This window comes from Eumetopias jubatus, unplaced genomic scaffold (genome assembly GCF_037043125.1).
Source record: "Eumetopias jubatus isolate StellerSeaLion01/CBP00866 unplaced genomic scaffold, mEumJub1_p1.0 scaffold_8, whole genome shotgun sequence".
Classification (NCBI taxonomy): Eukaryota; Metazoa; Chordata; class Mammalia; order Carnivora; family Otariidae; genus Eumetopias; species Eumetopias jubatus.
This window is the reverse complement of record NW_028274814.1, coordinates 91,866,426-91,880,548: the sequence shown is the minus strand read 5'-3', so window position 1 is coordinate 91,880,548 and position 14,123 is coordinate 91,866,426. Positions and strand designations below refer to the sequence as shown.

General features: G+C 35.9%; 1 protein-coding gene across 2 annotated transcripts in view; it reads right to left on the bottom strand.

Annotated features, from left to right (window-relative positions):
- The window catches only part of LEMD3 (LEM domain containing 3), a 78,367-nt gene that overhangs the window by 4,554 nt on the left and 59,690 nt on the right, over positions 1 to 14,123 (bottom strand). Inside the window, exons 10-13 of one of the 2 annotated variants that reach the window (XR_003610516.2) lie at positions 13,251 to 13,332; positions 11,166 to 11,271; positions 10,983 to 11,061; positions 7,175 to 7,275 (exon numbers count right to left, since the gene is read on the bottom strand). Coding sequence is in view for 1 of the 2 variants with exons in the window: in XM_028110816.2 (XP_027966617.1) it covers positions 10,595 to 10,758; positions 10,983 to 11,061; positions 11,166 to 11,271; positions 13,251 to 13,332 (431 nt within the window). In the remaining variant the exon portion in view is untranslated. Of the gene's footprint in view, positions 1 to 7,174; positions 7,276 to 8,549; positions 10,759 to 10,982; positions 11,062 to 11,165; positions 11,272 to 13,250; positions 13,333 to 14,123 lie in introns of those variants that run through there. The other variant, XM_028110816.2, reaches the window with a different exon arrangement.

The following is a 14,123-nucleotide window of genomic DNA, read 5'->3' as shown; positions in this document are numbered from 1 at the left end:
GGGGAGGTGGGTGGGGGGGGATGGGTTAAATAGGTGATGGGGATTAAGGAGTGCACTTGTTGTGATGAGTACCGGGAGATGCATGGAATTGTTGAATCACTATATTGTACACCTGAAACTAATATTACACTGTATGTTAACTAACTGGAATTTAAATAAAAACTTAAAAAAATAAAAAAAAGTATAATTAATTATTGGTTTTTCACTAATGCTTCTAAAAAATAGGAGGGACTATTTCCCAACTCATTCTAAAATCAGTAAACTGTGATGCCAAAACCAGACAAAGACTTCACAAAAAAAGAAAACTAGAGACCAAATATCTCTTAGGAATACAGACACAAAAATTCTCAAAAAAGTACTGGCAAACCAAATCCAGCAACCTAGAAAAAGGATTACATACCATGATCATGACCTAAGACTTGAGTGCAAGGTTGGTTTACCATTATCAAGAGAATAAAGGACAAAAGCCAACATGATCATCTCAGTAGACACAGAAAAAGCACTTGACAAAATCCAACAGCCCTTCATGATAAAAACAACAAACAAGAAATAGAAGGAAACTTCCCCAATATGAAAGAGAAAATATTTTTTTTAAAGATTTTATTTGACACAGAGGGAGTGTGAGAGAGCACAAGCAGGGGGAGAGGCAAAAAGAGAGGGAGAAGCAAGTTCCCCACTAAGCAGGGAGCCTGATATGGGGCTCGATCCCAGGGCCCTGGGATTGTGACCTGAGCTGAAGGCAGACGCTTAACTGACTGAGTCACCCAGGTACCCCAGGAAAATATTTTGAGATTAATGTAAATGAAGACACAACATACTCACAGCTAACACCATACTTAATCATGAAAGACTAAATGCTCTTCCTTTTAAGATCAGGAACAAGACAAGGATATCTGCTCTTGCCACTTCTGGTCAACATTGTATTAGGGATTCTAGTCAGGGCAACTAAAGAAAAAGGGGGGGCATCTAAGATAAAAAAAGGGGAGCACTAGGAATAAATAAAACTATATATGCAGATGACATGATCTTATAAATAGGAAATTCTAGGGAATTCACTAAAATCTATTAGAACTAACAAGTTCAACAGGGTGGCAGGACCCAAGATCAATATACAAAAAGCAATTGTATTTTATGCACTTGCAATGAACAATCTAAAAGTGTTTAAAGTTCCATATATAATAGCATTAACAAGAAAAAATACCTAGCAGTAAATTTAAGAGAAGTACAAAACTTATATTATGAAAACTATAAAACATTGTGGAAGAAAATTAGACAAATAAATGGAAGACATCCCATTTTCATGTACTGGAACACATAATATTGTTAAGATGGCAGTACTCCCAGGGCTGTACATTAATGTACAGATTCAACACAATCCCTATCAAAATTCCAGCTAGCTTCTTTGCAATAACTGAAGCTAATCCTAAATAATTCATGGGAAATTCAAGGGATCCAGAATAGCTACCAGTCTTGAAAAAGAAAAGGGAAAAGGTTTTTATTTCAAAACTTGCTATAAAGCTATAGTAATCAAGACAGTGTGGTACTAGCATAAGGATAGACAAATAAATAAATGGAATAGAGCTTAGAGTTCAGAAATAAGCCCTCACTTTTACTGTCAACTGATTTTCAGCAAAGGTGACAAGATAATTCAATGAGCAAAAGAATAGTGTTTCCAATACATGGTGTTGGGACATCACAAATGGATATCCACATGAACACAATAAAGCTGGACCCCTATCTCACATAATAAATAGAATTTAACTCAAAATGACCACAGTCTAAATATAACAGCAAAAATAATATAATTCTTAGAATAAAACATACGAGTAAATCACCTTGGATTAGGCAATCTTTTTTTTTTTTTTTTTTTAGGCAATCCTTTCTTAAAGAGATACCAAAAACATGAGCAACAAAAGAAAAAATAGATAAGTTGGATGTCATCACATGGGAAGACGTAGGCCCAGGGTAAAAGCATTCCAGTAAGAACAGTATGAAGGCCCTAAGTTGGAAAGTCTTATCAGGGAATAGAAGGTAAACCAGAGTAGAAGAAGCATGATAGGGAAATATCTGGAGAAATTAGTACAGACCAGTTCATATAGGGCCTTGAAGGCTGTAACAAGAAATCTGGACTTTACTGTAAATGCAATGGCAACCACTGGAGGATTATATTTTAGGGACGGACATGTTCTGATACACGTTTTTGAAGACAACTTTGACTCCTGCAGGGAAAATGAATTACAGCTGGGCAGGGAACAAGGAGACCAGCTTAGGGTTTTCCAACAATCCAGGCAAGACATAATGATGGTGTCAAGAGAACGGATAGATACCGGATGGATGGATGGATGGATGGATGGATAGATAGATGATAGATAGATAGATAGATAGATAGATAGATAGATAGATAGATAGAGATATGGAATAGCTGAAAGGACTTATTAACTAACTGAACGTAGGAATTGAAAAGAGAGAAAGAATAACTTCCAGATTTTTGGCTTCAGCAACTGACATATATGGTGTAACTTACTGAGAAAAGACTATAGAGGAAGAATGGGTTTGGAGGCAAAGAAGCATGAAAATCAGAACTTTGTTTTGGTATACAAAATTTGAAAAACCTTTAGTCATCCAAATGGAGATATTAAATTCCAAGTTGAATATACACGTCTGGACCTAGAGGGAGGAGCCAAGCTAGAGACAGAAATTTGGGAGTCATTCATTAGGCCTGGGTAAGATCACCCAGAGAAAACATCTAGACAGAGGATAGGAGAGGGGCTCAAACTGAGGCCCAGGGCACTCCAATATTGTAAGTGAGCAAAGGAGGAAGACCTGGCAGAAGAAACTGAAAACGAGTAACAAATCACGCAGGAGGAAAAATGGGATTGTGGTGTGTAACTCAGATATTTAGTTACTTGCATGGAAATTTAGTCACATGAGGTGGACAGTGAAAAACCTATCAAAGAAAAAAAACCAAAAAAGAAAAACAAGGGGCACCTGGGTGGCTCAGATGGTTAAGTGTCTGCCTTCGCCTCAGGTCGTGATCCCAGGGTTCTGGAATCGAGCCCCATATCGGGCTCCCTGCTCACCGGGAAGCCTGCTTCTCCCTCTCCCCCTGCTCGTGCTCTCTCTCTGTGTCTCTGTGTCTCGAATGAATAAATAAAATCTTTAAAAAAGAAAAATAACAGGGGCGCCTGGGTGGCTCAGTCGGTTAAGTGTCTGCCTTCAGCTCAGATCATGATCTCAGGGTCCTGGGATCCAGCCCCACATCGGGCTCCCTGCTCAGTGGAGAACCTGCTTCTCCCTCTCCAGTCTGCTGCTCCCCCTGCTTGTGCTGTCAAATAAATAAGTAAAATCTTTAAAAAAAAGAAAAAAAAGGGAAAAAACCCACCACCACCATAGGAAAGAGGTAAAAAAACAGAGGAAGCAAAGTACAATCTAGCAACAGTTAAGTCTTGTTTATATACCTTTTTGGTAAATTGATGAGATGGCAGCTAGCAAAAAGGCTGAACAGAATGTCCTTATGCAAAATAACTGATCATCAAAGAAAATAGTTTCAGGTTATGGATTTGCCAAAGCCTTGAGAGTTTAGCCATGGAATATATGTAACCTGCTTTCTTTGTGTATTTTTCAGTCTACTACCTTAGGCCAGGCACAAACCATTTCCTCATCAGAATTTCTCAAATGTCACAGAAAAAAAGAAAAGAATTTCAAGAATATGGAAGCCAAAAATCGGAATCAGGAGATGCAAATTAATCTTGCAAAGGGAACCTTTGTACCAATGGTTCACAAATTTGAATGTGCATCAGGATCACCTGGAGGATTTGTGAAAACAGGTTATAGGCCCCCAACTCCAAAGTTCTTGATTCAGTAAGTCTAGGTGTGGCCCAATAACTTGCTTGGAGTAATAAGTTACCATTTGATACTGATGCTGCTGACTAGAGAACCACATGTTTTGAGTTATCACTGACCTAGAGAAACTTGAATGTGTACAGCAGGAAACATGTTCAATGTTCAAGAATGAATATTCATAGCTACCTTATTTTTAACACTAAAAAACTGTTTTAAAGAACAATCTCAATGTCCATGGATACTTGAATAAATTGTGGTATATTTTATAAATACTATACAGTCATAACAATGAATGAAAGCTACCTGCATCTCTACAGATGAATCTCAATAACTATGTTGAACAAAAAAAAGTCACTCAAGTATACATCTGATTCTATTCATAAGAGGTCAAAAGCAGTAACAATGTATTTAGAGACACATACATACGTGGTAAAACTGTAATGCAAAATAAAGAACTATTAACACACAATTCAGAATAATGGTTATCTGGGAGTAGGGAAAGAGAGAGAAGCATCAGGCAAAGGCAGAGAAGTGCTTCAAAATCAATATTCTGTATCTTAAGATGATGGTATACTTCAAAATGTAAGTAAAATATTTCAATATATTCTTAATAAGTGTGAGTTATTTAACAAAAAAAAATGTTTAAGTAAAAAAAGAGGCAACGATCAGCAATGTCTGATGGTGCTACAAGTTCAAGAAAGATGAAGCTTTAGAAGTGACTCTTGAATTTGGCAAAAGGAAGTTTTTTGGTGCTCCAGAGGAGCAATTTCAGAGGAATGCTGAGTACAGAAGCCAAACTAGAGCAGACTGGAAACACTGTAATACAAGACATAAACTACTAAAACAGTAAGAGAAGTGCAAATCAAGTATTTCAGAAATGCACATGGAAGAAATTACTTTCAGCCAGAAATAATCAACAACACTTCCTGGAGGCGACATATGAGTAACATTTTAGAGGGTGGGCAAGATTTGGGCATACAGAAACGGAAACAAAGGATGTTTCAAGGAACAAGGAACAATATGACTAGTGCCAGTAAAGGCAGAATCAAGCAAGAGTTAGGTATGCCCGTGAAAGTCACGCAGTGCAGTTTAGCTGGGGCCCAGGGCAGGTAAGCGGGACTCGGATGGAAAGGTGCAGGTTGGTCTAGACCTTCATTGTCACCGTGGTTCACACTGGCTACACATGGATACTGAGCATTTAAAATATGGCTACTATGACTGAAGAATTAAAGTTTTAATGTGAATTAATGTAAACTTAAAAACTGATACCTGATTCAGCTATAGGAAAACTTTTAAGTATGTTTGGAAGAACCTGGATATGTGAATCTACTTTTTCTAATGGCAGAGGTTATAAAATCAAAATATAGATCAAGTATTTTCGGTGAAAATGTAGCATCTGAATTAAGATGGGCTGTTAATAAGGTGACCAACTGTGTAAGTTTTAGCACTGTAAGTCATACAACACAGGGTTACCCCAGCTGTAAGTATAATATATATTCTAGATTTTAAAGCATATAACTCATTAATAAAATTTTTAATTACATGCTGAGATAATATCCTGAATATATAAAGTTAAATAGTTCACTTTACCTGTTTTTTACTTTTTTTTAATGTGGCCATCATAAAATTTTAAATTACACATGACATTTTATTTCTATTGGACAAGCACTGGTCTAAATAAAAGCAGACCCTGAGTACCAACTTAAACTTGGCTACTATTCAGTAGGAAATAAAAAGCCACTAAAATCTCCACGTTAGTAGGGGGTTGTTTTGGTTTTTGTTTTTGGTAAAAGGAAGTATTGCAGCATTTGGAAATACAAAAATAACACTGCCCATTAAAAGTTAAAATTTCCAACAGATCAAAGCAGAAATGAAGTCGCCAAGAAATGGTTGCAGGCCTGGAAGACCTGACTAGTTTACAAAGGCTGTATAATACATGGCTTCAAGCAAGTTTCTAGTCTTGGGTATATGGCAAACCACTTATGAACAGTTCTGTTTAAAAGTCAACTTTTATACTTATGCTTTCTTTTGACAATCATAGGTTTCTAGATCTACTCAACATCTCATATTTTTACAAAGCAGGAAAATTTCTAATCACTATCAGAGAATCAAAGATAATGCCAGAACATTATCTAAGTTAACAATTCTGTTTTTTGGAGAGATTCTCAAACACCTCTGTCTTGCCCTTCCTCCAACAATGTTCTACATTAGAAAAGTCAGAGGATTATTTTAACTGCTACAATTCTGAGAAATCTTATCTACCACCCTGATTGGCCTCTTGAGCCCTGCCTCCAGTAACCCATAATTTAGGAAATGTCACCACCATCTAACCAGCTGCCCAAGCCAGAAATGGGAGTCATAAAATTTCCGCTTTAACTTCATGCCAAGGACCTTTTCAAATTCCATCCTCTTAATTTGTTTCAAATTTTCCTTAATACTTCATGCCATCCCCAACCATACAATTAAGTATGGCAGAATTGGCAGTGAACTAAATTTCTGTCTCTATATGGATTCTCTCGTTCATTTTCTGGGTCTAGTTTACTTTCATGGTTTTAATGCCCAAATTGTATCTCTAGGCTCAGATCTTTCTCAAAAATACCACAGAATTAGAAATTCAATTACTTGCTAGGAACATCCACCTGAATATTCCATAAGCATTCCAACCTCAAAAATGTCCAAAAAGTCAATTATCATCTTTTCCATCTAAATGTTGCAATTATTAGAATTCCCATACTAGAAAACTGGACATCAATTTGTCTCCTAATATCCAATTAAGTCCTTCCCATTTTATCTTGTCAAATCCTTTCTCCATTTTTCACCACAACCAATCCTCACCTGAACTCCCTTTAACAACCAACATCCAAACTTCATAATGTGACCTACAAAGCATTCCATGACCTGATGATCACTGCCCACTTTTTTATTAAGTAATTCAACTGTAAGTCAATGTTGGTACTCTATACATGCAGTAGGTTTTATCTCATGCATCTTTTTTCATGTGCTCTCTATGCCTAGATAATCTTCTTTTCAATTTCAGGAGCATGTGCCGGCCTCCAATGCCCACCCATGGAAGAAAAAGTAAATCCAAGTACACAGGTTCTATTGGTTTTAAAATCTAAGAATCAACAAATTACTCTCCTGCAGCCCCTAGCAGAGGTTCTCAGGTGCAAAAATCTACCATCAGGATATATTTCTGGTCATAAAGTTTCTCCAATGAGGATTAGAGGCAGTAGCTACTCATGCTTACTGGACCAAGAGAATGAGCATCCGGGACATTCAGTTTCTTTAAACCACAACTTTTGGTTTCTAATTATTTTCAGTTCTTAAGTACCTGTTCCTCAGCATCCTTTCCAAAAGAATGGCTGCCCAAATTCTGCTTGATTTAGCATCCTCTGTTGAGTCATCTGGAAGAAGTGACTTGCCGAGATAAGTCTAGGAAAAAAGGGCAAAGAAGCCAGGTAGATAACCTATAGTAATGTGATATTACTAGGAGCAGGGAGAACTGTCAGGTCAATCTTACTAAAGGAAATATTCTGTGTATATGATAAAACAAATCATTGCTCACTCAGAATTCACAGCTTGTCATTCCAACAGTTAATACCACAGAAGGAAAATGTAATGAAGTCCAATATCCAGCTTCAATATTTAAAAGGTATTCAGGAATCTACAGACCAATGAATGTGAAAATGGATTTTACAAAAATTCAGGTTCCACACATCAATTTTTATGAGCTTATCACAATAAAAGCTCCCCTAAGAGCTCAAGGGAGAGGAGACTTATCATTGAATCTATACTAATTAAGACGTGTTTAATAAATGTTAAACTGAACTAAAATATGGCTCAACTGTTATCTCATCTGCCTTATGTCTTCTCCCTCTATTAAGATGCATAAGGTGGGATGCCTGGTTGGCTCAGTCGGTTAAGCGTCTGCCTTCGGCTCAAGTCATGATCCCAGGGTCCTGGGATCAAGTCCCACATCAGGCTCCTTCCTCAGCGGGGAGCCTGCTTCTCCCTCTGCCTGCCTCTAACAAATAAATAAATAAAATCTTAAAAAAAAAAATGCATAAGGTGCCTCTCTGTACTCCTATAATTTTTTCTCTCACTATATTTTCCACACTGTCTTTTAATTTATCTGTTCTACGTTCTTCCTCTAGATGGGGACCATCTTGAGGTTTTGGCCATGTCTTTTTCATCTTTGCATCCCTAACATGTAACAATGCCTGACCTTTGTTAGCAATCAATGAGAGTCTACCAACTGACTGACTAATCAAGTCTTCTTTTTACTTGATTAAACCATCAAAAATTCTAAACCAATGCTATTCAAAGAGGCTAGCCCATAAACTGCTGGTTTATAATGAGATGAGTTTTGAGCAGAATATGTAAAAAAAATGACTTCCTTTTTTGAGAAAGTCTTGCTATGGAAAAATGTCTAAACTAAACAGTGCTGCTTTAGTGATACAGCTGATTTATAGTCTTGCCCCACTTTGATCCAAACACTTGAGAGTTAGAAAAAGATATTTTCATAAAGAAATGTAAGATGCTGAGGAATGGATGGTTAAAATTAACTTTAGGGTCTTCATCCATCTTTATGAGCGCATATATATTTACAGACCCCCAAGAAGATTTAAAATAAAGGCACCTACTTTCACTGGTTAAAAAAATAAAGACACAGGGCACTTAAAAAGTTTTTTAAAAGCCAAGACACATTAAAAAAAACCTAATAAATTTTTAATTAGAATTTTTCATTTTTTTTAACAGGACAAGTAACAGATTACATCAAACTTCAGAACTTCTCAAATATCTAGTTATTATACACATTCCCATCTGTCTTGCAGGGAGGGATCTTGGTCGGCTTAACAGTTTCAGGTAAAATAAGCTGCATAATAGTATATATTACAATAATAAATGTACAATGTTTACATGAAATATGTTTTAGAAGCAAAAAAAAAAGATGCATCTGCATCAAAAGGCGACCTTTTAAGATGCCACGACTATTTTTTACATTCACTCTTGCAACAGGTCACAAGATGGGGGTCACTAAGCTCAGATAAGTCACTATGATGCACATAAAATACAGAAAGATTGGTTATTTTATATATTATATATATATTTATATTTTCACACTTTAGCATCTGAGACATAAACTGAGAATTTAAAATTTATTCTCTTCAGATAACAAATCATTTTTTATTCTTCATAAACATGGTGCCCACAAAAGCACATAGGTAAGGCACAATAGGGTTTTCTGTTACAGAACAGTGTGCATCATGTTTACTTAACCAGAAAACGTGCATTATCTGTGCAAGTTCATGCTGCAAACCCAACACATATACAATTAAAAAACAAAAAGGAAACTGAGCTTTAAACAAAATCAAAATTGGTACAATTCCAGCTGTTTCACATATTCATTTGGACTGACAAAGATATATCAACAGGTTATTAAAAAAAAAAAAGCCAATTATTACATTACAAGTAAACTCTGCTCAGCAACTATTTTAATCTGAAATAATAAACAGTAATAAAACAACTTTACTGAAACAAAGTAAGTACCGAGGCACAAAGCGACGGTCACTCGTGCATTTACTATATTGCAAGCTTTCATGACCCAAAATTTCAAATATAATTTTTCAAAAACACATTTTGCTGCAACAATATGCCCTGCTTTAAACCTGACATACAACAGGGGAGCTGACATTTCATTGTATTATAAATAGATTGGGAAAATGACTTAATCCCAATAGTACTATGTCATAGTCCTAGTATTTATAATAAATACAGCTTTTCACAAAATACTTTTCCAATATCTGCCAATTGCATCTTTATTGCTCACATAAATTTGAACCCATTACAACTGATATCGGAACTTTCACACAAAATCATACTCAGACATTTTTATATAAAACTTATAAAAGATATTTTAAACTTGTATCTAATACTTCCAGGTGTCTGGCTGTTTGATCTATGTGATAGTACAGCCATATGTATGTGTGTGTGTGTGTGTGTGTGTATACACACACACACACATACATATATATACACATACACACATATATACACATACATATATATACACATCAGATTATGAATAAAATAGGAAGCTTATTTTACTGCTTTAATGCAGACATCCTCACAAAACAAGACTACTTTCGCCACCACCAGCATTTATACATATATACAAAAGCCAGTTTAAGTACATGTACATCCACCTACACTTATATGTAACCACTAAACCCAAATTAGTTTTCCTGTATTCCAGCTGTAACAAATGAATCTCTTACAAGCAATAGAAACCTAAGGTTAAATTGGGAAATAACAGTTTTACCACATTAGCCTGGTAAGGAACTATTATGCAGGTGACTGTATACAAAAATTCACAACATTAGTTCACAGGAAATTATGGAAATACGAGAAGCCTCTTCACCATGCTTTTGTGTGATTATCCAAACACTCTGTGGTGCAAAAACACAATCACCACATCTGAAAATGCTTAATAAGTCAATGTTCCTCATGCAAAACTGTAAATGCATCGGCTTAACTGAGCTCCAAAAACTGAATGAAACAATTGTTCTGCCTGCTCAGCATTGCTGCCTCACTGCTAAGTCCCTTTGGAACCTTAAGATTTCTGGAACATTCAAACAGAGCTGTATTCAATAAAAATATTACATACAAAAAGCATTTAAAAGGAAGACAGGAAGCTAAACAGGAATTTTCCTATTGTAAATACCAGTCCTAGGAGTGGAAGAAAGTCTTTTCAGGAACCTCCTTGAGAATTGGCTAGGCCAGTCCGAAGACGAAGATGAGACATAGAGTTCATATGTTTATTTGATGGCTTCAAGGGAGTATTGCAAGTAAGAGCTTGGGGAAAGCGATGGTGATATCTATCTAGTCGTAAATATTTTACTGTAACCAATTTCCCTGTTGTAAGATAAAAATAATATTTTAGATCTGTAAAACTGTGCTTAATATTTATAGAAAACAAACTGGTAAAAGACATATGAACACAATATGCAAATAAAGCAATCTTAAATAATTACTCTTGAAAATGCTGACCTAAAATTCTTTAATTTAAAATCTGGTATAGTTTAACAGTAAGCCATAATTTATCATTTTAAAATGTTTGTAATACTCAAACTTCTTACCATCAAACCAAGAGCCATGCAATGCCTTAAAAGCTTTTCCAGCATATTCTGGAGACAGACATTTAACATATACACAACCCTGTGATAATTCAAAAAAAAAGAGAGAGAAAAAAAGAAACAGTTTTAGTTTAATAGCAACAAATCCAAAATGTAGAATTCAGTAGTAAAAGTTACTTTAATTACCTCACGTGAATTTTTGTCTACTGCAATGTGAACAATGCCATCATTATCACTGCATTTTTCTAAAATTGCTTCTTGAATTGCCAAATGCCACTGATCCCCTATTTCCCTAAAAATTAAGGAAAACAAAAATCAACAACCATACTCCTACTCAAAAGTCTTCATTGTCTCTTATAACATACATATATACTACCAGAAGGGGATAGTTTCAAAACCACATATTGTTAAAACTAGTAGTTAAGTAAATGCTTGTTACTAGCAGTAGATTTAAAAAATATTAGCATTCAGTCCCAGACCTTCTCTCACTTTCCAGTGTAAGAAAGCACAGAGCTGTGCAGTGAAGGATTAGCCCACCACAGCAGAACAAATGTGCTGTCATTTTTATGTCTGAAATCTTATGTACCTGTTTTTTTTTTTTTCTTCCTAGCAAGTGTTAACATTTTAATGAGTTGTAGTGAACTCATAAAAGTTGAGTATTATTGGGGCACCTGTGTGGCTCAGTCAATTAAGCATCTGCCTTCGGCTCAGGTCATGATTTCAGGGTCCTGGGATCCAGCCCCACGTCAGGCTCCCTGCTCAGTGGGGAACCTGCTTCTCCCTCTCCCTCTGCCTCTCCCCCTGCATGTGTGCATGTGTGCGAAGGGCATGCCCCCCCACTCACTCTCTCAAATAAATAAAACCTTTTTCAAAAAAAGAAAGTTGATTTTTTTAAAGATTTTTTTTATTTATTTGAGAGAAAGAGTGAGAGGGAGCAAGCACAAGCAGAGGGAGAGGGAGAAGCAGACTCCACACTGATCAGGGAGCCCAATGCGGGGCTCAATCGCAGGATCCTGGGATCATGACCTGAGTCCAAAGCAAATGCTTAACTGACTGAGCCACCCAGGCACCCCGAGAGCCACCAGGTACCCCAAGTATTACTTTTTTTTTAAATGATATTTTCAAATTCCTAAACTTTAGGAAAATTCCTAGAGTAAATAGTTCATTCTGAGCTTCTCTTTTTCAAAATAATGGAAGAATGATACAGGACAAACATTTTGCACAAAGAGTCACCTTACTATTATGAGAGCTTTAAGATTTCCTGCTGCAGCAGTGCATATTTGTCTTACTTGTGAGATATAGATGGTGGGCCAAAGGGAAAGCGGCTATACTTTAAAATCATAAATCTTCATCTTAGGTAACAAAATACTGGACTGGCACTGATTTCCTAATCCCTAAGGTATGGGGTAAGCTTCCCAACAGAGGGATCACCACACTGCTAAGTGCTTCTATCTATGCAAAATGGAGAGGGTTGTGTACGTATACTAACAGGGCTTCTCCACATTTCCAATTTTGTTGTCACTTATTTGCAATCTCATATCAACTATTTCTTGAAATAAATGAGTTATTAAATGAGACTTATGGGTATTCTATACATAATACAGTTTCCCCTGTCAGGATTTTTTTTTACAAAACAGAATCTGACCCGTCACATCATTGAACAAATAAGCAGTTACCTCTAGGAAGCAAATTCTAAAAATTATTACAGCTTATATATGAAATACTAGAGATTCTAAGGCAGTAATTTTTGCCAGTGCTAATCTCTGGATGCATGTGCTGCTGTAATCATATAGAAAGAAATTTTCTCAAATATTAAATGAACAGAAAAGTTTCTCAAATATTGCATGGACAGACAGGACTTACAGAAAGTGTGTACATCTTTGCAGAGATTTTTTTACAATTAGAGACTGGAAGTTTAAAAATAGCAGATATTTTTACCCATATTGCCTACTGAGGCAAGAATGTTGGCAGAAGAGACTTATACACTTAATAAAGGGTACTGTTTATCACCATGTGTATCATTAACTTGACTCCAGCATTTATCTGCTATGGGGATTCACAGTACCTACAAAGCTTTGTAGAAGTTTAACAAATTATTATACATCCAGGTCTTTTGGCCAAACCTTTGCTTTAAACTTAACAAAAGAGGAAGAAAAGGAAAACATAACATTTCTTTAGAGATTCAAAAGTAAGAGAGACTGTTCAATTACAGACAGCATTTTAAGAATATTCCAAATAAAAATTACATACACCTCTGATCATAATACTTACATTACTGGGTCAAACATATTTCGAATCTTTAGACATGGTGTCAAGCTATTTGGTGGTGAATTTCTTCTATCTAAGTGAAATGCTACAAAAAAAAAATCAGTTTTACTATTTGTCACTGTTCCATTTTGTTGAAAGGTATTCAGTCACTTTTTTCAAAAAATATTCATCACATGCTTTTACTGGGACCCAGACCCCTGGAAGTTAAAGTACATCAGAGAAATACAATCATTGCTCTCACAGAGTCTGCAGTTTAGTGGGTAAGAGAGTTCAGAAACTGTGTCAAAAAAAAACAAAAAACCAAAAACCCGTAATTATGGTAAATCTTAAGAAAGAAGAATACAGGAAGCTGTGAAAGTAACTTAAGGTAGTCTGGAAGTATCAGATAACACTTCACTGAGGAAGTGAAATTTATGCTGGGATATAAAGAATAAAAGTAGGCAGAGTAAAAAGCAAATGTGCCAGCTTATATACAGCCCCTAAGACAAGAAGGAGCTTAGTGTAATCAAGTAAACTAAAGTGTAGTCAACTAAAACATAGCCACCGTGGCTAGAGTGGGAACAGAAAGATAAACCTTAAGAGAGAGAAGTCAGATTATTGAGGACCATGCAGATCACATTAAAGTGTTTAGACATTACCATAAGAGCAATAGAAAGCCACTCCAAGTTTTTTTAAAGAGAGTAATAATTTTGAGATGTCTTTTAAAAATTATAATTTTTTAAAACAGACTGTTAAGAATCGATTAAACAGAAACAAAAGTGAAGGCAAGGAAACCAGTTAGAGGGTTATTATAGTTGTCTAAGAGAGAGATGATACTAATGTGGATAATATAGGCTAGCAATGCTGATGGAAGTGGACAGAATCCAGGACGTATGG